At 44.5% G+C, this 23,738-nt stretch overlaps 1 protein-coding gene across 4 annotated transcripts in view; it reads right to left on the bottom strand.

The window, feature by feature from the left end:
- Positions 1-23,738, bottom strand: part of SMAD2 (SMAD family member 2) — a 276,483-nt gene that overhangs the window by 21,115 nt on the left and 231,630 nt on the right. For all 4 annotated transcript variants that reach the window (XM_033934858.1, XM_033934870.1, XM_033934853.1 and 1 more), the window contains one exon: positions 11,608-11,745. In XM_033934858.1, coding sequence (XP_033790749.1) covers positions 11,608-11,745 — 138 coding nt within the window. The remainder of the gene's footprint in view (positions 1-11,607; positions 11,746-23,738) is intronic.

The raw sequence follows: 23,738 nt of genomic DNA, 5'->3' as shown, positions 1-23,738 counted from the left end.
CCAGATGCTAGAAGCAGGGGGGGGGGGAAGAAAGAGGGAAAAAAGCTAGATGGGGTTGAAAAGAAGAGACACACTGGTATGGAAGAGGAAGATAGGGGAAATCTGGACACAGGAAGGTAACAGAAAGAGGGGAAATTATATGCATGGGGCATAGGGACAGAGACATAAAGGGGACATGCCATGGGGATGGTATATGGACACAGGGGGGGGCAATGACAGATACATAGGGGAGATATTAGAAATGGAGAAAATAGGAGCACAGAAGCGAGATAGTTTGTGGGGATGGGACAGGGACCAAGCTCGCAGGCTCCAGTGGCTTGCACAAATTACATTGTAACGTGCCATGAAAATAAGAGGGAGGAAGGTAGATAGATAAGCCACGTGAGAGGAGCTGAAGGGTAGTAGAAAGGAACAGATGGTAAAGGAGGGAGGGAAGGGTGGTGGTGGAAAGGAATAGGACAGACATTGAAGGAGGGTGGAGAGGAACAGACCCCGAAGGGAAATGTGGAAGACAGAGTGGGAAGAAGACAGATGCCAGACTATGCGGGAGCGGAGGGAAGAAGATGGGTGCTAGACCAATTGGGGGGGGTGGGGTTAAGGGAGAGGCACAGTAACAGCAAATGGAAGACGCAGAGAGAAGACACACAGTGGATGGAAGGAATTCAATGAGAAGATGTGGAAAGCAGAAACCAGACAACAAAGGTAGAAAAAAAAATTATATTTATTTATTTATTTTTTGCTTTAGGATAAAATAGTATATTAGTTGTGTTGATAAAAATTTATAAACAAAGCCCTGCCAGCTGAACATCTCTTTCTCTAGTTCAGCAGCAGGAACTTTGATTTATAAGAAAGGAATAAGCTAAATATTACAGTACTAAGGCTTATATGGATGCAGCGGGGACGGTGACGGTGACGGGGCGGTGAATGGGATGGCAGGGGCGGTGAAAGGGATGGCGGTGACGGTGACGGGGCGGTGAAGGGAACGGCGGTGACGGGGCGGTGCAGAAGATGGTGGGCCGGTGACGGGGACAGATTTTTTCCCCGTGTCATTCTCTAATGCACACCACGATATTTCCTACAGAAATATAGAAACATAATGGCAGAAAAAAGTCAAACAGACCAACCACTCTGCCCCTCCACTGCAACCCCAAACTTGTCTTCTCTAGGTACAAGCAAGGTCATCAACTAAGAATTTTTTTCTTTTTAACTAACTTTCCAAGTCATTTAGAATGATTCCAGTGGTGGAAGAAGATTACAGGCTTTCGATGCCACATGGAGGGTTTCTGAGTCTTCTCACGAGGAATATAGAAAATTGAAAAACACGAATTAATCCTACAAATAAACTCAACTTATAGACCGCATAACCGTGAGGATCTATGTGGTTTACAAAAGATTAAATTACTAATAGCACTGTGAAGAAATTTAGTTACCCAAAAATCTAGAAAATAGATGGATCTTCAAATGTCTTCTAAACTCCAAGTATGAAGTAGATACAAAGAATAGTTGCCTAAAATCTTTGTCCCAAAGTGCAGCCTGATATGATAATGTACGTTCGCGATGTCTTTTAAATTTGTAACCCTTCACTAATGGATAACAGCAAAAAGCACGAGCTTTGCGAAAATATTTTGGATTAGGAACTGTGAATGCATCTAACAAGAGGGAGCCTGACCTGTTATAATTCTATAGGGTGTTGTGGATAATGTGCAGAAAGGACTACAGGGTGAAACTGAAAGAAGCCAAGAGAGAGATACGTCTGGTAAAAGCACAGGCGGAAGAACAAATGACTAAAAGTGTAAAAGAGGGAGACAAATTTTTTCAGATATATTAGTAAAAGGAGGAAGATGAAAAATGGAATTTCTAAACTAAAAGATGCTGGGAACCAATATGTGGAGAGTGATGAGGAAAAAGCAAATGTGCTAAACAAATATAGTGGTACCTCGGTTTATGAGTGCACCAGTTTGCGAGTGTTTTGCAAGACGAGCAAAACATTCGCAAACTTGGTGCCTCGTAAACCGAGCTTGCCTCGCTGTTCGAGCGCCCCCCCCCCCAGCGATCCGGCATCCCCCCCGCTCGCGTTGCCCCCCCTCCACCACAATCCTACTTCCCCCCCCCTGAGCAGTCAATGACACACCCTTTACCTGACTTGGCACTAGTGCCGGTGCCCGAAGATCCTCCCTCTTCTGGCGCGGCCTGGGCTGGGCGGTGCATCGGAGATCCTCCTTCTTCTGGTCTGGGCTGGGCTGGACTGGCTTTGAGCATTTGCGCATGCTCAAAACCTTCTGGTCTCGCTCTCTCCGATATTGAGAGCGAGACCAGAAGGCTTTGAGCATGCGCAAATGCTCAAAGCCAGTCCAGCCCAGCCCAGACCAGAAGAAGAAGGATCTCCGACGCACTGCCCAGCCGCGCCAGAAGAGGGAGGAGCACTGGTGCCAAGTCGGGTAAAGGATGTCATTGACTGCTCGGGGGGGAGAAGTAGGATCGCGGTGGAGGGGGGGGAACAGCGTCGGATTCCTCAAGAGGGGGGGAGAATGGAGCAGCGCCGGTAGCCTCGGGGGTGGGGGGGGGAGGAGGTGGAACCAATCAAAGCAGTTTCCCTTACTTCCTATGGGGAAACTTGCTTTGATATACGAGCAATTTGGTTTACGAGCATGCTTCTGGAACGAATTATGCTCGTAAAACAAGGTTCCACTGTACTTCTGTTCTGTGTTCACAGAAGAAAATCCTGGAGAAGGACCGAGATTGTTTGGCAAAGTTACACGAGAAAATGGAGTAGATTCTGCGCTGTTCACGGAGGAGAGTGTTTATGAGCAACTCAAAAAATTGAAGGTGGACAAAGCGATGGGACCAGACAGGATCCATCCCAGGATACTAAGGGAGCTCAGAGAGGTTCTGGCGAGTCCTATTAAAGACTTGTTCAACAAATCTCTGGAGACAGGGGTGGTTCCTGGGGATTGGGGGAGAGCAGATATGGTCCCTATTCACAAAAGTGGTCACAGGGATGAAGCAGGAAACTACAGGCCGGTGAGCCTCACTTCGATTGTTGGAAAAATAATGGAAGTGTTGCTGAAAGAAATGATAGTGTACTTCCTTGAGTCTAATGGGTTACAGGATCCGAGGCAACATGGCTTTACAAAAGGTAAATCGTGCCAAACGAACCTGATTTAATTTTTTTGATTGGGTGACCAGAGAGCTGGATCGAGGACATATGCTAGATGTAATTTACTTAGATTTCAGCAAAGCCTTTGATACGGTTCCTCATAGGAGGCTGTTGAACAAACTTGAAGGGCTGAAGTTAGGCCCCAAAGTGGTGAACTGGGTTAGAAACTAGCTGTTGGATAAACGTCAGAGGGTGGTGGTTAATGGAAGTCGCTCGGAGGAAGGAAAGGTGAGTAGTGGAGTCCTTCAGAGTTCGGTGCTGGGGCCGATCCTGTTGAATATGTTTGTGAGTGACATTGCTGAAGGGATAGAAGGAAAAGTTTGCCTTTTTGCAGATGATACTACGATTTGTAACAGAGTAGACACCGAAGAGAGAGTGGAAAATATGAAAAAGGATCTGCAAAAGTTAGAGGAATGGTCTAATGCCTGGCAACTACAATTCAAAGCAAAGAAATGCAGAGTAATGCATTTGGGGATAATCGGAAGGAACCGTATATGCTGGGAGGTGAGAAGCTGATATGCACGGACAGGGAGAGGGACCTTGGGGTGATAGTGTCCGAAGATTTAAAGGCGAAAAAACAGTGTGACAAGGCGGTGGCTGCTGCCAGAAGGATGCTGCGCTGTATAAAAAGAGGCGTAGCCAGTAGAAGGAAAAAGATGTTGATGCCCCTGTACAGGTCATTGGTAAGGCCCCACTTGGAGTATTGTGTTCAGTTTTGGAGACCGTATCTGGCGAAGGACGTAAGAAGACTTGAAGCGGTCCAGAGGAGGGTGACGAAAATGATAGGAGGCTTGCGCCAGAAGACGTATGAGGAGAGACTGGAAGCCCTGAATATGTATACCCTAGAGCAGTGTTTTTCAACCTTTTTACACCTATGGACCGGCAGAAATAAAATAATTATTCTGTGGACCGGCATCGGTCCGTGGCCCGGCGGTTGAAGAACACTTTGCTAAGTTGTGGGCCAGACCCCGCCCATCTCTACCCAATCTCCACCCCAGACCCCGTCCCCATAATAGTACTAATTGTACCTTGCACGTCCTGTGCCTAATCTGGAAGCCTTCACTCTGACGCTGCAACGTCAGAGAGAAGGCTTCCGGTTCAGGCGCAGGATGCCCGTAGGAGCCACTGCTCGTGGCTTTGTGCACTGAATCAGTTAGGAAGAGGGAGCTGGCTCAAAGATAACGCTGCATCGATCGCACCATGGACCAGCAGTTGAAGAACACAGTTTTGTGCCTGATACCCTGTGGACCGGCATGAAATTTCTGTGGACCGGCACTGGTCCATGGACCAGTGGTTGAAGAACACTGCCCTAGAGGAAAGGAGGGACAGGGGAGATATGATTCAGATGTTCAAATACTTGAAGGGTATTAAAGTAGAACAAAATCTTTTCCAGAGAAAGAAAAATGGTAAAACCAGAGGACATAATTTGAGGTTGAGGGGTGGTAGATTCAAGAGCAATGTTAGGAAATTCTACTTTACGGAGAGGGTGGTGGATGCCTGAAATGTGCTCCCAAGAGAGGTGGTGGAGAAGAAAACGGTGACTGAGTTCAAAGAAGCGTGGGATGGACACAGAGGATCTAGAATAATAATAATAACAGTTTATATACCGCAATACCGTTAAGTTCTATGCGGTTTACAGAAGATTAGTGGAGTACAAGTTGAGTTGACGTACAAGTTGAGTTAACTTAACGGATGTGGGAACAATGGGGAGAAAGGGCAAGAGAGGGGAAGGAGGGAAGTGGGTCAGCTGTCTAGGTAGAATCAGAAAATACTATTAAATATTGAACTAAAGCCATACTGGGAAGACTTGCACGGTCTGTGTCTATATATGGCCGTTTGGGGGAGGATGGGCTGAAGAGGGCTTCAAGGGCTGGGAGGGTTTAGATGGGCTGGAGTAGGTTTTAACGGAGATTTCGGCAGTTGGAATCCAAGCACAGTACCGGGTAGAGCTTTGGATTCTTGCCCAGAAATAGCTAAGAAGAAAAAAATTTAAATTGAATCAGGTTGGGCAGACTGGATGGACCATTCAGGTCTTTATCTGCCATCATCTACTATGTATGTCCATTAAACAATAGGAAAAACATGTGTAGGGAAAGATACTTCAAGGTAATTGTATGAGCATCCTGGAAAGTACTGTATGAACACTGATGGTACAGTGGGATGCATGCTTCAGTAAAAAACCTGATTCATTGGTTAATATGGAGAAAGAGAATGTCCAAAAAGAAAGTTATCCACCTGAGTGTAGAAACACTAAAGCAGACACTCCTCCTCTTCTAACTTTTTTACTGAGCTTTTTATTAAATATGGTAGGGAATCTAACTTAACAGGCTCTACACCCATGTTAGATTCCCCCCACTAGTCCTTGTTCATAAGAACATAAGCAATGCCTCTGCTGGGTCAGACCTGAGGTCCATCGTGCCCAGCAGTCCACTCACGCGGCGGCCCATCAGGTCCAGGACCTGTGCAGTAATCCTCTATCTATACCCCTCTATCCCCTTTTCCAGCAGGAAATTGCCCAATCCTTTCTTGAACCCCAGTACTGTACTCTGCCCTATTACGCCCTCTGGAAGCGCATTCCAGGTGTCCACCACACGTTGGGTAAAGAAGAATTTCCTAGCATTTGTTTTGAATCTGTCCCCTTTCAACTTTTCCGAATGCCCTCTTGTTCTTTTATTATTCGAAAGTTTGAAGAATCTGTCCCTCTCTACTCTTTCTATGCCCTTCATGATCTTGTAAGTCTCTATCATATCCCCTCTAAGTCTCCTCTTCTCAAGGGAAAAGCGTCCAGACAACAGGAAAAACCACCTTACAGGCTCTACACCCATTTTGGATTCCTGATGTAGCATGGAAAAGTGGTTGCAATTTGGATCGATGCCTTGAAAGAAAACTGGATTCAGTATCTTGTATCCCAAGAATACTAATGCTTAGGTACCGATGAAAACAGTCTCTAGAAGCAGGTCAGAAAGACAGCTGGTTTCTGAGATATAGATAAAGCCTCACGGTATCCCGATGGAAAATTATTGATGCCGATGCAGAATCTCAATGTGAAGAAGGACGTCGATGCTTTGAAGATGATCAAAGTCTGAGGAGGAAAATCACCGTCAACAGGAACAAAAATGTAGATGCCTTTTGGACCCAGACTAATGCACCAAGATAAGCAGTGACATCATCTGCAAAATAACAACGAAGTCCCTTCTTAAGCGAATCTGTGCAGCAGAGTCCATAAGAAAAGACGGTTCAAAGTCTGTTAGAAATTAAAAAACTAGAGCTGGAATGCTGTGGAATGGCTCAGAACGAGCTCAAATTTAAACTGTACATCTGGAAGGCATGTGTATCCAGTAGTCATGATCTGGGATCCCTTCTGTCAAAAGTACTCAATACAGTGAAGAAGAAGAGGATATATTTTTGATGAAAAGCTTTTGGTGCCCTGATGTGAAGACCTTCGATACCTCAATGCAGAGCCTCGATGTGAAGAAGAACATAAGGATGATCCGAGGATGAGCGTTGTCGTCAACTTGAGGAATGTCAATGCAAAGCAGAGCTATGTGTATGAACAAAAGCTGAAGTAGAACCCGATGAAAAGGAACATTCCCCCAAACTACAGCCGATGTGATGCTCTGTCAAAAGTCATCAAACTGTTAGGCACCGCAATAAATATACTAAAACAACCTGCTTAGCACTGATATTCCTCAAACTGCAAAGAACTTTCTTTTTTTACTTCCCTTTTATCACACCAGGGATATTGACATCCGTAGCGACATTATTTAAAGGATTAAGTGAGTTGCTTATGAACTCTGCACTTTCGGTACCCCGACCCTGAAGAAGTATGAAACACGTCAGAGGGGAACAGGTGCAGCAATGATCTTGACTAAGCTAAGTCGCTGTTATAGAGATATAAATTCACACATTTGAAACAATGAAATATAGATACACTGTTGATATATAAAAAATATAAATTTTAAGTTAAAAATATGAAAGGAAGCATTAGAATACACACCAAAGAAAAGGGGAGCTTGGGAGGAGTGCTGAGGAGTATTCTGAGGATCCCCGGTATGATAAAAGGGAAGTAAAAAAAGAAAGTTCTTGGCAGTTCGAGGAACATCAGTGCTAAGCAGGCTGTCAAAAATCAGTAATAGTCGATGTAAACAATGCGAAGTAGTACACTAAGTCATCGATCCGGGAATGAATATCCTGCACCGATACCCGAGACTGAGCGGGTATCGATGGGCAGGAGACCTCAAAGAGGATGCACACCCAGCAGGAGAGACAGCCTACGCAGAAGAAGAAACATCGGTGTCGATGTGGAGATATTCCTCAACGTTGTACACCATACCTCTGGACGCAGGACCAGAATTGAAGAAAAGACTGCTACTGCACCAAAATGCTGCATTAAGGCTCAATGTTTATTGATGCTACGATGTAAGAAGAGCCTGGAGAATGTACCGTTGTTGAATATGCTACACTTAGCATGGATCAATACTGATGCAGATCAATGCATCAATGCACCGATACCATATTATCATCAAGTGGTATCGAAGTAGGCGTTGAAGTGTGGTTGCAATGGGAACTCACGGCAGCCATTTTGATGATGGCTCTGCACGGGGCAAAAGTGTAGGATGATCGATCCTGCCCCGTGTCTCCACTAGACCACTAGGTAAGGTCTGGGGAAGGTCCAGGATGCAGCGTTTCTTTAAAAAAAAAAATGAAAATAAAAAAAATCGCGAATAACTGAATCTGTGGGTACTGAAACTGCAGATTTGGAGGGGGTACTGTACAACAAACACAAAAGTGCAAAAGAGAAAACCTGGAAGAGAAGTGTCAAATACTCATTACTTACATGGGAAGTCCCAAAGTATGGATGAATTTTGTATAAGAACAGTATGTGGAAATACGGAATAGAACACATTTAGCTCGAGTCTGGAATGGAATTATAATGATAATCGTTGACATGAGCCGAGAGATTTCAGTACTAATCTTGGACGTTCCATTAACAGTACTATTGCTCTGAGAGCCAATGTATTTGAGGAGATGAGACTCCTATTAGGAAAGCATCTCAATAAAGAAAACTTTGTAGTCATGAAAGGAATTGTTGGTGTTACCACAAACGAACAGTTAGCTAAAATTCTTCAAAAGAGCATTATGAGATGCAAAGAAAGTGAGCTGCATTTGCAGATGAAGGGATATAGGCAAATGCCAGTAAAAGATCTACCGGAAACATATATAGACCAGATGGGAAGAAGTATATCACTTTCAGGGTCAGTCTATCCTGATTAGGATGTATAAACATAGTAGATGATGGCAGATAAAAACCTAAATGGTCCATCTAGACTGCCCAACCTGATAAGTAGCCTCTTACTCCCCTGTAGCTCCTCCCATTACTCCCGATCCTCCAGAATAATGAAGTAGTTGGAGTAGAACTCTTGGTTTCTGCTTTCAAGGCAATGTTCTTGGTGCTCCCCTGGCAATTGACATAGGTCATTGCTATAGCATTGTCTGAGAAGATCTGAACTGCTTGGCCTTCCACAAACTTCTATAGCTACACCAGAGTCAATCAAATGGCTTGGAGTTCCAGTAGTCGATTGACCATTAACTGAGTGGGAGACCAATGCCCCTGAATGGGTCAATGGTTGCAATGAGCTCCCAAGTCAAGGGGACTGGTATCAGTTATCACGACCACTGAAGAAGGGGCATGCCCTTGGGTAAGAGAAAAAGAGCTGAGCCACCAATCCTTGGCCTCCAGCGTCCAAGGCAAAGACCTCTATAACAAGTCTGTCTGCAGAGACCGATGTGTGAGTAACTTATGCTGGAGAAGATGCATGTGGGCTTTGCCCAAGGCACAACATCTAATGTGGCCACCATTGGAACCCACAACTTGAAGATAGTCCCACGCTGATAGAGCTGGTTTGGTCAGGAGGCATCTGAACTGAGAGCAAAGCTTCTGTCTGCGTGCCTCTGGAAGACAGACATGGCCTGCAGCAGTGTCGAACAAGACACCTAAGTACTCCAGGGATTGAGTCGGAGACAAATGACGCTCTCAGCAATTTACAATCCAACCCAGCAATTTACAATCCAACCTTCCAAGGACTTGGATCACCTGATCTACTGTGCGTTGACCCTCGGACGAAGGGGCCCAGATCATCCAGTTGTCCAGGAAGGGATGCACTTGCAGCCCCATCTTTTGAAGGTGGGCTGCCACTACATCACCTTGCTGAATGTGCAGGAAGCTGTAGCCAGGCCAAAGGGCAGAACTTTCTATGGTATGGGAAAATGGGAATATGCAAGTAGGTCTCTGTCAGATCTAGAAGCCAGGAACTACATAAAAACATAAGAATTTTGCTACTGGGTCAGACAAATGGTCCATCGTGCCCAGCAGTCCGCTCACGTGGCGGCCCTTAGGTCAAAGACCAGTTCCCTAACTGAAATTAGCCTTACCTGCGTGCTTTCTGGTTCAGCAGGAACTTGTCTAACTTTGTCTTGAATCCTTGGAGGGTGTTTTCCCCTATAACAGCCTCCGGAAGAGCGTTCCAATTTTCTACCACTCTCTGGGTGAAGAAGAACTTCCTTACATTTTTATGGAATCTATCCCCTTTTAACTTTAGAGAGTACCCTCTCGTTCAATCCACCTTGGAGAGTGCCCTCTCGTTCTCTCCACCTTGGAGTCACCGATGTTTGACAGATCAAACAGTTTCCATGCAAAAACGGGGGACTCTGAGTGCTGCATTTATGTGAGTAAGATCCAGAATGGGTCTCAAGTCTTCAGAGCCGTTCTTTGGCAAGATGAAGTATATGGAGTATCTGCCTGAGCCAGAGTTTTTGGGCGGCACTGGCTCTATGGCCTGAATGTCGAGCAACTGTATCACAATGGCTTGCACTCTGACCGCTTTCTCAGGGCGCTCCCACAGGAGAGTCCACAATCCAATTCATTAAGGGCTGGGGGAATTCCAGCTTTTAGCCACTCCGGATGATGTCCTGAACCCAGTGGTTGTATGAAATCTGAACTCAGGCCTGTAGAAAGTCTGAGAGTCAGCCCCCTATCCTGAGAAGGACCACCCCTGACCTGGTGTCATTGCAACTTCTTGGCAGAGGGGACGGCACGGGGTGTTGACTGGTTGCATCTTGGTCCAGAAAACTGCTGCCTGCAATTTGGGGAAGTGGAGCTGGAATACTGCCGAGATCTCTTGGAGTCACAAAAAGTAGAGTCTCTAGAGCAATGTTTCTCAACACGTGGTACGCATACCCCTATATTGTAACTCATCCCTTCCTTGAATATCTTTTTGTCCCAGTTTGTTTACAGTATCGGTCTTTCCCCTGTCAGTTTTTTTTTTTTTTAAATCTTGTACCCCTTTGTTTTTAACTTTGTTAACTGTCTTGATTTGACTACAATTGTTAAGAAATGCAGTATATGAAATAAACTAACTGTAACTGTATCTTTCACGTGAGGTGCGACACATGGCACACAAACATTCCTGAGTTGTACAACTTGCGCATTCCTGGAATGGATTAATGGTAAAAGAGCCCAAGGACTTCATCCCATCCAGTTTTGAGGCAAAAAAAATAAGTGTTGGAGCTGCAAGAAAGTTTTTTTTTTTTGGGGGGGGGGGGAAAGCAAAACTTCAAGATGGCTCGTGTTCAGAAGAAAAAAAACTGTAGATAGCAGTAGAGCTCTCAGTGAAGTAGGAAGGTTATAGAAAAAAATCTGGAGTGGATTCCTTCTGCACAGGCTCGTGGCCATGGAGAGATATCCTGCTTATCCAGAATGACACACCTGTTGCACTGGAATGGCTATTACTGGAAAACAGGAAACTGGGTAGATGGACCATTGGTCTGACCCAGTATGGCTATTCTTATGTTATCTTAAGAAAACAGAAACAGCAGTTAGTTACAGGAAAGCTTTAAAGCTAGCAAACAGACCCACTCCCCAAGAAAAGCTACCACCCTAGACACAGATAGACATCAAGGAAGGCTAATATTCATAAGTGGAAAACATTAAAAATAAATGATAAAAATTGAACAGAATCCAAAGAGAGTCATGAGGAGCAAGACGCAAATGTCAAGAAATAAAGACAGAAAAAATGGGTAAGATATGAGCGAAGAGTTAGCACAGACTGTACATATTGTAGCTGTCAGCACATGGTAGGTAGTGTATGCTGTCAAATGATCTGGTAATGTGGGTTCACCTAACGTTTCCTCAAAAGAGAACATTAAGTAAACCCACACTTATTGGGTCTGCAATTAACATTAAGTCTAGTCTGTTATTGAGAAATACATGGGGGAAACCACTGCTTGCCCTAGCTCAGTAGAATGGAATGTTGCTACTATTTGGGCTTTTGCCAGGAGCTGGTGACCTAGATTGGTCACAGTAAGGACGGGCTACTGGGATGGATGGAGCATTGTTTTGACCCAGTAAAACTATTCTTAAGTTCTTAAAATGCATTTAAAGCAAGACTTACCAGGTGGAATTTTACATACAGTTGCAGGATGCCAACCATATCTCTGGTTACAATTGGGGCTCTGGACAAAAATGGCACTATCACTTAGGCATTCAGCAAAAACTTCTCCACCAATATAATAGAGGCGCACTCCTCTCCCTAGAATATAGAGGATTCAATAAATTATCACATTTGCAAACTGCTTATCCCTACTGCTCAATGAATTAATCTCTTAATATATATAGTAAATCTAACAAAAGATTAAGTTTTTACCTTTGCTAATCATCTTTCTTGTAAATCCACACTTTATTCCAGGACCAGTTGGCAATTTCCGTCTACCCGCCAGGACTTTGCAGGAAGCCTCAAACTTCAGAGACTGTAAGCATCAGTTAGTCTTAAAGCAGCCAGGAAAATCCGTAGAGCAGTGGTCCCCAACCTTTTTGACACCAAGGACCACTTTTATAGAAGCAAATTTTTCCAGGGACTGGTAAAGGGGGGGGAGGGGAGGATTTGGGGCGGGTTCGTAGGGCAGTTTTATATAAAAGGGGATACGTCTGGATGAGCTGCCTATGAGTCCCTCAGAGAAGGAAGGTCCATGCACGAAAGACCGGCAATCTGCACCCGGTGAAAAGCTACCGCTAGGCCCTTCTTCAGGCCATCCTGCAGAAACTCCATTGACTCGAAGGATCAATTGGACAGACGAGTCCAACCATCTTAGGATGCACCAGGCCTAATGATATCTCCAAGCCTTCGCATAGGCCGCCACCGTAGGATGTCCTTTTGCTGTGAAGCAACATGCAATCACCGCTAAAGAATAGCCACAGCTAGTTAAGGCCACGCTCAAGAGCCATGCCGTTAAGACTAAAGCGGTCCAGACCTTGCATCGTAATCGGACCCTACGTAAGGAGGCAAGAATGACAAGGTTACTTGAGCCCCCAATCTTGCTGGAGCTGAACCAAATTGGTATACCTCAGCCAATTGGGTGTGATCAGGATCACCAAACCTCCCTGGGCTGCTATCTCAACAGACACCATCATGGGATCAAGGGGGGAAGACATATAGGAGACCTTACCATGGCCAGGGCTGAACCAAAGCATCCAGGCATTCGCTGCCGGCCTCGCGATAGCGTCTGAAGAATTGATCTGCTTTCTTTTTGGCTGCAGACACCATGAGATCGAAAGTGGGATGCCCCTACTGATCTACTATGCAATCGAATGCTTTTTGAGACAGAGACCACTCTCCGGGATCGAGTCTGACAAAAATCCACTTGAACATTGTCCACTCCTGCCTCGTGCGCCGATAGCGCCACTAAGCATCTCTCTCCCTCCCTCCCCCCCGAAGAGAAGCTGAGCCTCTGCACTCAGGGAGGGACTCCTCATATCCCCCTGACAATTGACATAAGCCACCGCCATGGCACTGTCTGAGAATATACAAACTGCTCGATGACAGAGACGACCTTTGAAGTGGAGGAGAGCCAGCCGAATCACCCAAAGCTCCAAGCAATTGATTGACCACTTGCGCTCTGAGAGCCCACTAGCCTTAAACAGGGACAGTCATACACACTGCTCCCCAGCCTTTGAGACTCACATCTGTAGACAATCATTCAATCCGAGATACAGAGGGGATGGCCTCTGTATAACGAGAGGGGTGGCAACCACCAGGCAAGACAGCAGTTACTTACCATAACAGGTGTTATCCAGGGACAGTAGGCAGATATTCTCACCGATGGGTGACATCACCGACGGAGCCCCGGAACGGACACTTAAAGAACTTGAAAAAGTTCTCGAACCCGCACCGCACATGCGCGAGTGCCTCCCCACCCAATGTAGGCACGCAGTCCCTCAGTTAAGATAAGCCAGCTAAGAAGCCAATCCAGAGAGGTGGGTGGGTTGTGAGAATATCTGCCTGCTGTCCCTGGATAACACCTGTTACAGTAAGTAACTGTGCACTGTGGGATTCTCTCTCAAAGCAGGGGCTCCGCACTGATCCAGATTCTTGAGATCCGCCAGATCTGCGGCTGCAATGGTGCAAAAGCAGAGGTAAGGAAAGAGTATCTGGCGCAACCAAGGGCACTACCAGCTTACCTGCTGGCGCCCGAGGGGAGGCAAGAGAAAAGACGCTGGTCCACAGGATCAGGGGGCCCTGTGACCAGCATGGAGGCTGGCAGAAGGGAGCAGAGACATTTTAGCCAAGTATGCTCAATACAGCTTATCAACAAAATCTGGGGGGAAACCCATCCTTTGCAGCAGGAGCCCAACCCTTGCGTACCAGATTTGGAATGCTTGGAGGAATTTACGAGATTTGCATTTCACCTTAGTAATGTAATGTAATGTAATTTATTTCTTATATACCGCTACATCCGTTAGGTTCTAAGCGGTTTTCAGAAAATATACATTAAAATTATAAGTATGAGAGGTACTTAGAAGTTCCCTAACTGTCCCGAAGGCTCACAATCTAACTAAAGTACCAAGAGATCTGTAAGGGAGTGCAAAGTAAGAAAAGAGAAAAGATGAGAAAATTAACAATCTAACTGAACTGTGTACTTTGAAAAATAGAAGAGAAGAGATATAGAGGAGGAACTGTTGAAAAAAGAATTCTGGAGAATTTAAAAGATAGAAATAAAACAAAATGTTAAAGCAATGAATGAGATTAAATAATTCATAAAACTGGAAAAAATTAAAAGTAAAAAACATTGGCTTCAGTCCACAATTTCAGTTTCCAGATAAGGATTTCTAGTCAAGAGATTTGGATGATAGTTCCAGGCTGTCCATTTCTCCTCCTCCACGATGGTCTCCTCAATTTCCTCTGTGATAAAGTTATTCAGAGCCGACTCTGGCATGCGCTGGTGCCGCTGGAGCTGTAACCAACCACTGAACCTCCGACATGCTGCTGCTACCTTCCCAATGACATCGAGCAATCTCTGAGAACAGCCAGGCCGATGGATGCTGGGATTTCGAGTGTCGCCTGATACTCCCTAGGCCCTTCCCTAATGCCATTTTTGCAGAAGTTGGGGTAGAAAGTGCTATAAGACCCTCATTGGAGGTCGAAGGCATCAAATCTGGGCAAGCCTTGCATCCCTCACAGGCCTCAGATCACATGGAACATTGCTGTGCATCTGACAGCCATCCACCACAAATAAGGCATGAATCCATCATATCCTGCCCCAGGGAGGCCATCTATGTGGTGTTCTTTCATAAACAAAGCTGGCAAGTGTAAAAAATAACTAAATTCAAATCAGGAAAAATCCAAGGTGGCCATCGTGAGTACCAAAATAGCCCAGGAAAACCACAAAGAATTCTCAAAAATGGTGATTATAGGATTTTAGGGGATAGGGCATGCCCTCAAACCCCCTTTTTAAGACCTTCCAAAATAGCTAATGCAGGCTGTCAGCCTGTACTCACAGAAACATGTGCTGACTGGAAAACACTGCAGACAGAGTTGAAACAGGGATCACAGGGAGATCCTCTGCCTTAAATAGCTGGAAAGCTGGACTTCAATTCTTCCACAGCTGGGCACCTCCACCACCCTAGGACACGCCACATAGAATGCCTGGCTGAGGAATTAAGTCTGGCTCCGATCTCAGGCGCACCTCCACAGAACCACACAGCCTGTGCTCAACCTACTAGCGGATGAACCTGAGGTAAGCAAGCTTCCAAGGGAATGGTCCCTGAACCCTGATCTGATGTGCAGGCAGTCCAGAGGGTTTACTGACAAGCAGGAACCCCCCCTCGGCAGACTTTTCCAAAATTCTGCAATCTCCCACAATCAGAGATGTCCCTGCATGGTACCTCCGAAGCACAAGGGTAAAACCCACAAATGCAAAGACCGAAAATACACAAAATAAAACACAAGCAGAAGAGACAAGCTCTTACAGCTTGGCTTGTAGGAAAGAAAACTGATGCTTACAGGGCCAGTGATGAGGTAAGAGGGGGAGGGGTTTAAGTCTCTGAAGTTTTAGGCTTCTTAAAGTTCTGACGGGTAGATGGAAATAACCCACTGGTCCTGGAATAAAGTGGGATTGTACAAGAAGCACACTATTACTAAAGCACCCTTTACCACCAATGAGCTGAAAGAACGTCACAAAGTATACTGTATATGAAGAATCACTTGAAAAGCTCTCTCTTAGACACAGTGGCCTGGTTGTATAACAGAAACAGTGAAAGCCACTTTTTATTGTATTAAAACAAATTTGTGAGCACTTCAAAGCCTGTACACCCTTCGTCAGTGAACAAGAAAGAAGGATATGTTGCTGCTCACCTATAATAGCTGTTTTCTGTAAACAGGATTGATTAGGCACACACACGGGTGACATTATTGCATATCACTGGAATGAACAGCCTTCCAAGAGCTCAGAATTTTAATTCTCCTCAGTACCAAATTCAAGAAGTTAGGCAGCTCTTGGGGAGGTGGGGAAACTATGTGCCTGATCAATCTTGATGTATAACATTCGTTACAGGCTAGCGACAATGCTTTTTCTGTTGACAAGCAGGACTGAATATGACACAGGTAGGTGGCTCCTTAGCATATGACTAAAATAAAACCTTGGATTGCAAGTAACTTGGTTTGCAAGACTAGCAAAATATTACATTTTAACTTGATATACAAATGACTTGCAATACAAGTACATACAGTATACACATATCACAACTGAGCCGATGGTGGTTCTCTCTCTGACGCTGTGGGAGTGTAGTGACTGTTCTAAATGAGCGCGGTCTTGAAATACAAGTACATAGAGTATTTTGTATTAAAGTTTTTGGGTTGTGGAATGAATCGTCTGAATTTCCATTATTTCCTATGGGGAAATTTGTTATGATATACGAGTGTTTTGGATTACAAGCATGCTTCTGGAACAAATTACATTACATTACTGATTTCTATTCCGCCTCAACCTTGCAGTTCTGGGCGGATTACAAAAGAGACATCTGGACATTTCCAGGATGATTACAAAGAGACTTCTACGAGAAGAAGAACATTTCCAGAGGAGTTACAAGAAGAATGGTGTAGTATAGTTTAGGGAATGGGATACGGCAAGGAGGATTGGGCTATTCCAGTGGATATACAATTCGAGATGCTGTACAGAAAGGATATAGTGCAGTTTCAGTATATATGCAGTTAGGGAAGCAGTTAACAAGCTTGGGCTTTGAGGGGAAGGGTAACTGGTGAAGAAGGGAGGATGGGGGAGTCACACTGAGAGGAATCCAGGTTGGAGTTATGATATCTGTATAAATTTTTTGAATAGATGGGTTTTGATTTCTTTGCGAAAAGATTTGAAATCGCTTGTTGTCATCAGAAGGTTGGAGATGGAGTGGCCCAATTTCGCTGCTTGCGTCGCTAGTAGACAGTCAAACATCTTCTTACGCTGGGTGCCTTTGAGTGGGGGGGGGTAGGTAAATGGAGTCTTAGATCTTCTTTGTCTAGTGGCGAGGTTTTGGTTCGGGCGGTTGTTTAGGTGCTCGCAAACCAAGGTTTTACTGTACTCAGTTTTATATATTGCCCTATAATTGGGAATCACCCACAAAGAAAAGAGCATAGTAGTTGCTACATAATACAGCTTGACTAAGAACATAAAATTTGCCGCTGCTGAGTCACACCAGTGGTCCATCGTGCCCAGCAGTCCACTCACGTGGTGGCCCTTAGGTCAAAGACCAGTGCCCTATTTGAGTCTCGCATTACCTGCGTATGTTTTGTTCCAGTAGGAACTTTTCCAACCTTTTCTTGAATCCCTGAAGGGTGCTTTCCCCTATAAGAGCCTTTGGAAGACTAAAGGCACAATCCCTTATTGTGGCTTGGTTGAAGCTGTAATGAAGCGCGGACAACGTTGTTGATCTACAGACTTAAGGAGGCTTTAAGGAGAGCCACTCGTATGTGTGTGCATGCTTTTTTAAAAATTATTTTAAAGCATATCAATATAACTAATTGGGCTGGACTTGGGTTCTATTTCAGATTTACCATTTCTCCCTCTGGCTACCTTAATATATTACATTGTTTTTCTTATACGCAGATAGGGCGCTGATCTTTGACCAGAGGGCTGCCGCGTGAGCGGACTGCTGGGCACAATGGACCACTGGTCTGACCCAGCAGCAGCAATTCTTATGTTCTTTTGACTTTCTAACTTTCTGTAGATTTGGGTCAGCTGCCATCTTAGTTTTTGTTTCCACCCCACCCCCCAAACATTTGAAATATTTCATTCTCTTTACCTACCTTTAAAAAAATTACTTAAAACTCCCTTTTTTCAGGAAGTGTTTCTGTTAAAGTCATGAGTCGTGGTTGTTTTTTGGCAAGCTTTGGCCTGGTGTAGTAAAGCTATGAATCAGATCAGGCAGCCATGTTGAGCAACCAGACTTTTTCCTTCCTTCCTGTTCTACACCTTTGGAGATCCTTTACTAAATTTTGATTTGTTTGTTTGTACTCTGCCTTGAAAGTCGAACTCTAGGCAGTTAATCAAGTTTAATAACCTAAACCTTGCAGGCACTCTTAATGAGGTCTTCGTGTAAACTATGTTGCCTATATTTTTGTATATCTTCCGGGGAATGGGGAATGTATGTAGCACATACAATTGGAATGACTTACTTTGTACAATAATATGCTTTATATACTGTGTGCCTGACTGAAGATGCTTTAGGAAGGAGCCTGCAAATGCTGAATCAGTTAAAACCGGTGCTGTCAGGATAGGATTTTAAGGATGTATTGTAGATCCAAGCTGCCTGGATCAGTAGCATGGAATGTTCCTACTCTTTGGGTTTGGGCCAGGTACTAGTGACCTGAATTGGCCACTGTGAGAACGGGCTACTGGGCTTGATGGACTATTGGTCTGACCCAGTAAGGCTATTCTTATGTTCTTATGTACAAAAAGATGATAGCTGATAAAAGCCAAATGGTCCATCCAGTATGCACATATACAGCATCAGCTCCATATCAGATCCCATGTGGCTTTGATTCAGCTTTCTTGAATTCAGACAGTCTTCGCCTCCATCAACTCTACTGGGAGACTATTTGTAAAAAAAATAAAAAATTTCCTTAAAATTACTCCTGAGCCTATTACCTCTTAACTTCATCCTTTGCCCTCTCACTCTGGAGTTTCCTTTCAACTGAAAGAGACTCGCTTCATGCTTATTTATGCCACATAGATATTTAAATGCCTATATCATATCTCCCCTCTCCCGCAATTCCTTCAAAGTGTACATATTGAGATCTTCAGTCTGTCCCTGTACAACGTATGACGTAGACCATCAACCATTCTAGTTGCCTTCCTCTGGACCGACTACATCCTGTTTATGTACAAGTCTTTTTGAAGGTGCGTTCTTCAGAATTGTAAACAATATTCTAAATGAGTCTTATATAGGGGCATCAATACCTCCTTTTTCCTACTGGCCATACCTTTCCCTATGCACCCTAGCATCCTTCTACCTTTTGCTGTTGCCTTTTCAACCTGTTTGGCTACCTTAGATTGGAAGATTAGGTTTATACCTTTGATAATCTACTTTCTGTTAGTCCCTGTAAGATTCCATACTCTAGGTGTTCAATCCCAACTCACAATCTGCGAGTTGCAGAAATCCACAACTTTTTTGAGCACATGTTCCACCCCCTTAGCCTGAGAGCCAGTAAACATATCCAGTTAAATCCTAAAGCCAAGTAACATAACTGAACAAATCCATGACAAGAGGGTATGGGGGCAGGATCCCCATCAACGTAAGTAATTAATGAACTGGTTTGCTCTGCAAAATATTAATAAGTGATAAACTGGCACAAAGGCAACTCAGAAAAACATTGAAGAACAATATAGAACTAACCTGGAGGAAAAGTCTATAGTCTGTTATTGAGAAAGACATGGGGGAAGCCACTGCTTGCCCTGGATCAGTAGCATGGAATATTGCTACTCCTTGGGTTTTAGCCAGTTATTAGTGACCTGGATTGGCCAACGTGAGAACAGGCTACTGGCTTGATGGACCATGGTCTGACCCAGTAAGGCTATTCTTATGCTCTTAACCTGCTGTGTGCAACGAGAACCCCAAGAAAGGCTTTTCAAGTAATTTGCATACTCACAGAAACTCCCCACAGGATCTGGCAACTGGCTGGAAAATCTTCAAGCCTGTAAGGAGAGTAACAGAGGCAGAAAGAAGCAGGCTACTCTAAACAACTGAGTGTATACAGAGAGGGCAGGTCACATTGAATCCTACAGGGACTAACAGAAAGAAGATTATCGAAAGTATAAACCTAATCTTCCATTCTGTTACATCCCTTCCAGATTCCATACTCTAGGACCGTTGTAACAAGGGCGGTAGCCCTGTGAATATCTCCGAGAGAAAGATCCTGTGGAGCCCTGACAAAACCTGCATGAGCAACAAAAATTACTACGATCTGCAGGGAGAGACAGGGTGGCGTTCAGCCACACTGGTCATGAGGTCATCCAAGCCTTTACCAAGGAGAAGCTGTCTCTTGAAAGGAAGTCTACTTAGAGTTGCCTTGGAGGAGGCGTCCTCAGCCCAGTGACAGATCCATAAAGTCCGGTGCGCAGACAATGCATAAGCAGAAACTTTGCTAAGAATTCAAATGAGATCATAAAGGGTATCTGCTACATAATTCACATCATTGTCTCCCACTTGAGGCCCGTGTGAAGTTCAAACTGGGAACACTCTGTTATAAAATCTTATATGGTCATGCACCTGAGTATCTGTTAGAATTATTTACAACAAACCGTCCACTGTGTAATACTGTGTTATTTGTTTCCCCCTCCCTCCCGGTTCGAGGCTGTGTGTATAAGAAGTTCCAGCAACATCTAATTGCTTTTCAGGCAGCCAGCTGGGATACGGAGTTACATTCTTTATTTGGCAGATTCTGTTCTTATATACATTACAGAAAGTTACTGAAATCAGTCTTGTTTGTAAAAGTTTTACAGCATTTAATTGATTGATATGTACTTTGTAGTTCACTGAAAATGTCCATTTTTTTATTTTTGTGAAGTGCATCGATTCGTGGGGTTTTGCAGTCTAGAAATGTAATGTAATGATGCACCATGCAATTTGGAATGACAGGCTTGAGCTGTAAAGGAAGCAGCCACCGCCACTTTGATACCAAAAGATGACACTTCAAAGAGCGTTTACAACTTAACGCCCATCCTGTGATCCTGAGAATCCTTAAGCATTACATCTTCTTCACTAAGGAGGGCTGTGCACCTGACAACCTGCACCACAGCAGAATCCACTTTAGGCTGTTAAAAAACCTGCTGAAACTCAGGCGCCAGTAGATAAAGCCTCGACATAGCTTTAGGTGACTGAAAAGAGCTCTCTGGAAAATCTCACTGTGCTTGAACCAGCCCAAGAAGCTACGAATGGGATGGAAAAAAGGAAGACAGCCCATTAGAGTGGTCCGTGACCAAAGGCTGAGAAACAGAAGGAGGAGGATCCAGTTTGAGCTCCGGGAACTTCAGCAATGATAAGAGAGAACCATGCTTAAAAAGCCTGTGTACTGTAAGGTCATCCCCCAAATCTGGACTCTCAGGGTGGTAAAGGCGACTAGTCCTGGCAATGATATCAGCAGGATCCAAAAGAGAAGCAATATCAGGAGACAGCATGAGCATAACGTCTGAATGGTAACTGATGCACAGCAGGATGAGAGGGCTCCCGAATATGAATCTCTACCACAGGCTGAGACAGTTCAGACACAATCACTGGCAGTGATGAAAGAGCGGGGTCGATAGAAAATACTCTCCAGAGAAGACAAATAAATTCCGATAAAAGTCACATACCGCAATCATAGCAGGGAGCTGTTGAGAGACACATTAGAGAATGACACGGTGACAAAATTCATCACCGTTCCTGTCCCCGCGGATAACCGCGGGAAACCATCTTCATGTCATTCTTTAAGGAGAGAGGGAAGAATCAGAGTATGAATGGCCACAACCACTGACCCTCAAGATTTGCTTTGAAGAATGCTGGTGTAGAAGGACTGAGGTTGAAACAAACACTAGAAAATGACATGGGATTATTTCCCGCGGTTATCCGCGGGGACGGGAACTGTGATGAATTTTGTCACCGTGTCATTCTCTAAGACACATGCTCCGCCATAAGTCTCCAGACTCTGAATGCAGGAGTTTTGTGCCAAATCCAAGTAGGACCATTGGGCGATATTTTTTACCGAAGTCACGGACCCAGTTCGGCTCCCCAGCCCTTAAGTACATGGAGGCGGCCAAATCCAAAGTCTCCACCCCCTTCCCCGCGTGCTTTGGCATGTGGTATATGGTTGCTGATCCGGCGCCAATCTGATGTAATCACTACACATATCCATCAGATTAGGAGCTGGGGAGTTCATCCCAAACTATTTTTAGGCAAATTGAGGGGTTTTAATGCAGAAATAAAAAACTAATTGATAAAAATTCAAGATGGCCGCCGCCAGCGAATTTGCACCAAAAATGGCAAAAATGACAAAAACCTGAAAATAAAAAATAGTGATTTGGGGTCTGGGGAGGTGGGAGAAACTGAAAAATGCAAGTTAAAGCTCTTCACAAGCCACCCCCTAAGTTCCCGTAGAACATAATGAAGGCACTCTCAGTTCTACAGTGCCATTGCCTGTTAGAAATTTTAAAAGCAGCTGAGTGGAGAAAAGGACTTTCTGCCTCAGAAACAGCATCAAATGCACCAAGTTGAAGATCTTCGGACTGCCTGCTGGTGAGACACAGACTACAACTTCCGCCCCCATGGATCCTCTGCCACATAGTCGGGGCCAGGAAAGGCAGCCTGCACCTTGAAACCAAGGTGGGTTTCACTCCAAATGCATACAGCCTGCGCTTGAAACCTGTCTCATCACTGGCAAGCAGACTCTGAAGGGAAGTGGCCCCAAGTACTCTAAGAAGGGTGGCACAAAGCAGGCTGCTCCACAGATCCATCAGTTTCTCTGTGAAGCTGCAGTCTGGCACCGCAGGACTGTGTCCTTTTCTCTAACATGGGACCACCATGAAGGGGCCTCAAGGCACTAACACCACGAGAAACTAACTTTAAGCAAAAAAATAATAAAAAGAAGTAGAACAACTGCCAGAGAATTCTGCATAGATTGCTTGCAGAAACTGTAACTGGATATGTTTACTAGCTCTCAGGCTAAGGGGTTGGATGCTCAGAAAAGTTATGGATTTCTGCAACTACCAGATTACAGGTTGGGATTGAACACCTAGCGTATGGAATCTGGAAGGGATGTAACAGAACATCACATACTATCACACCCAAGTTCCGCTCCTCTTTCATGCATAAAAGTTCTTGACTCCTTAACTGTACCATTCCCTCTGGGATTTTATTTTTTTTTTTTTGCAGTCAAGTGTATATCCTTAGCATTAAATCTTAGCTGCCAAATTTCAGACCATTCTTCAAGCTTTGCTAGATCTTTTCTCATGTTATCTATACCATTAGGGGTGTCTCTTCCAATGCAGATTTTAGTATCATCTGCAGAGAGGCAAATCTTACATGTCAGCCCTTCCACATTATCACTTACAAAACTGTAAAAAAAAAGAAAAGAAAGAAAAAGGCCCCAGAACTGAATCTTGAGGCATATCACTGGTAACATCCCTTTCCTCCGAGTGATCGCCATTGAGCACTACCTTCTGTTTGTTTCCACTCAACCAGTTCTTCACTCAGTCCATCACTTTGTGGTCCATACTGAGGGCATTCAGCTTATTAGACACCTGTGTGGAACACTGTCAAAGTTGGACTGCTGCAATGTCCTGTATTTGGGTATGGCTGGTACTTTATGAGCATTGTAGGTGGTCCAAAACTCTTGTTGCACGTTTATTGATACTAACTAGAAACGCCTTCACCGGATCAGACTTTAGGTCCATCTGCTTTGATCATATTTTTGCCATTTTTGAAAAGGTTGCACTTGCTACCTATGGCATTTTGGCTCCATTATAAGGTATTAATGCTTTGTATCATGCAATGTATGGGACGATGCCATTGTATTATAATACAATTTTGCACTATTGTCCTGGATGATCACTATCATCAGAAAATGCAATGTCGCTGGATGCAGGAGGGTGAGCTGCTGTGCAATATGCCAGCCAAGGCAGTCAGCTTTTCAGTGGCTGGCCTAGTACTGTGGAATGCTTTGCCAGGACATTTGTGCTTATGTGGGAATGGTCTGTTAAAAACTTATTTCTTTGTGAAGGCATT

Source organism: Geotrypetes seraphini, chromosome 1 (assembly GCF_902459505.1).
Source record: "Geotrypetes seraphini chromosome 1, aGeoSer1.1, whole genome shotgun sequence".
Classification (NCBI taxonomy): domain Eukaryota; kingdom Metazoa; phylum Chordata; class Amphibia; order Gymnophiona; family Dermophiidae; genus Geotrypetes; species Geotrypetes seraphini.
Note: the sequence above shows the minus strand (reverse complement) of the source record. Positions and strands in the feature narration are given on the sequence as shown.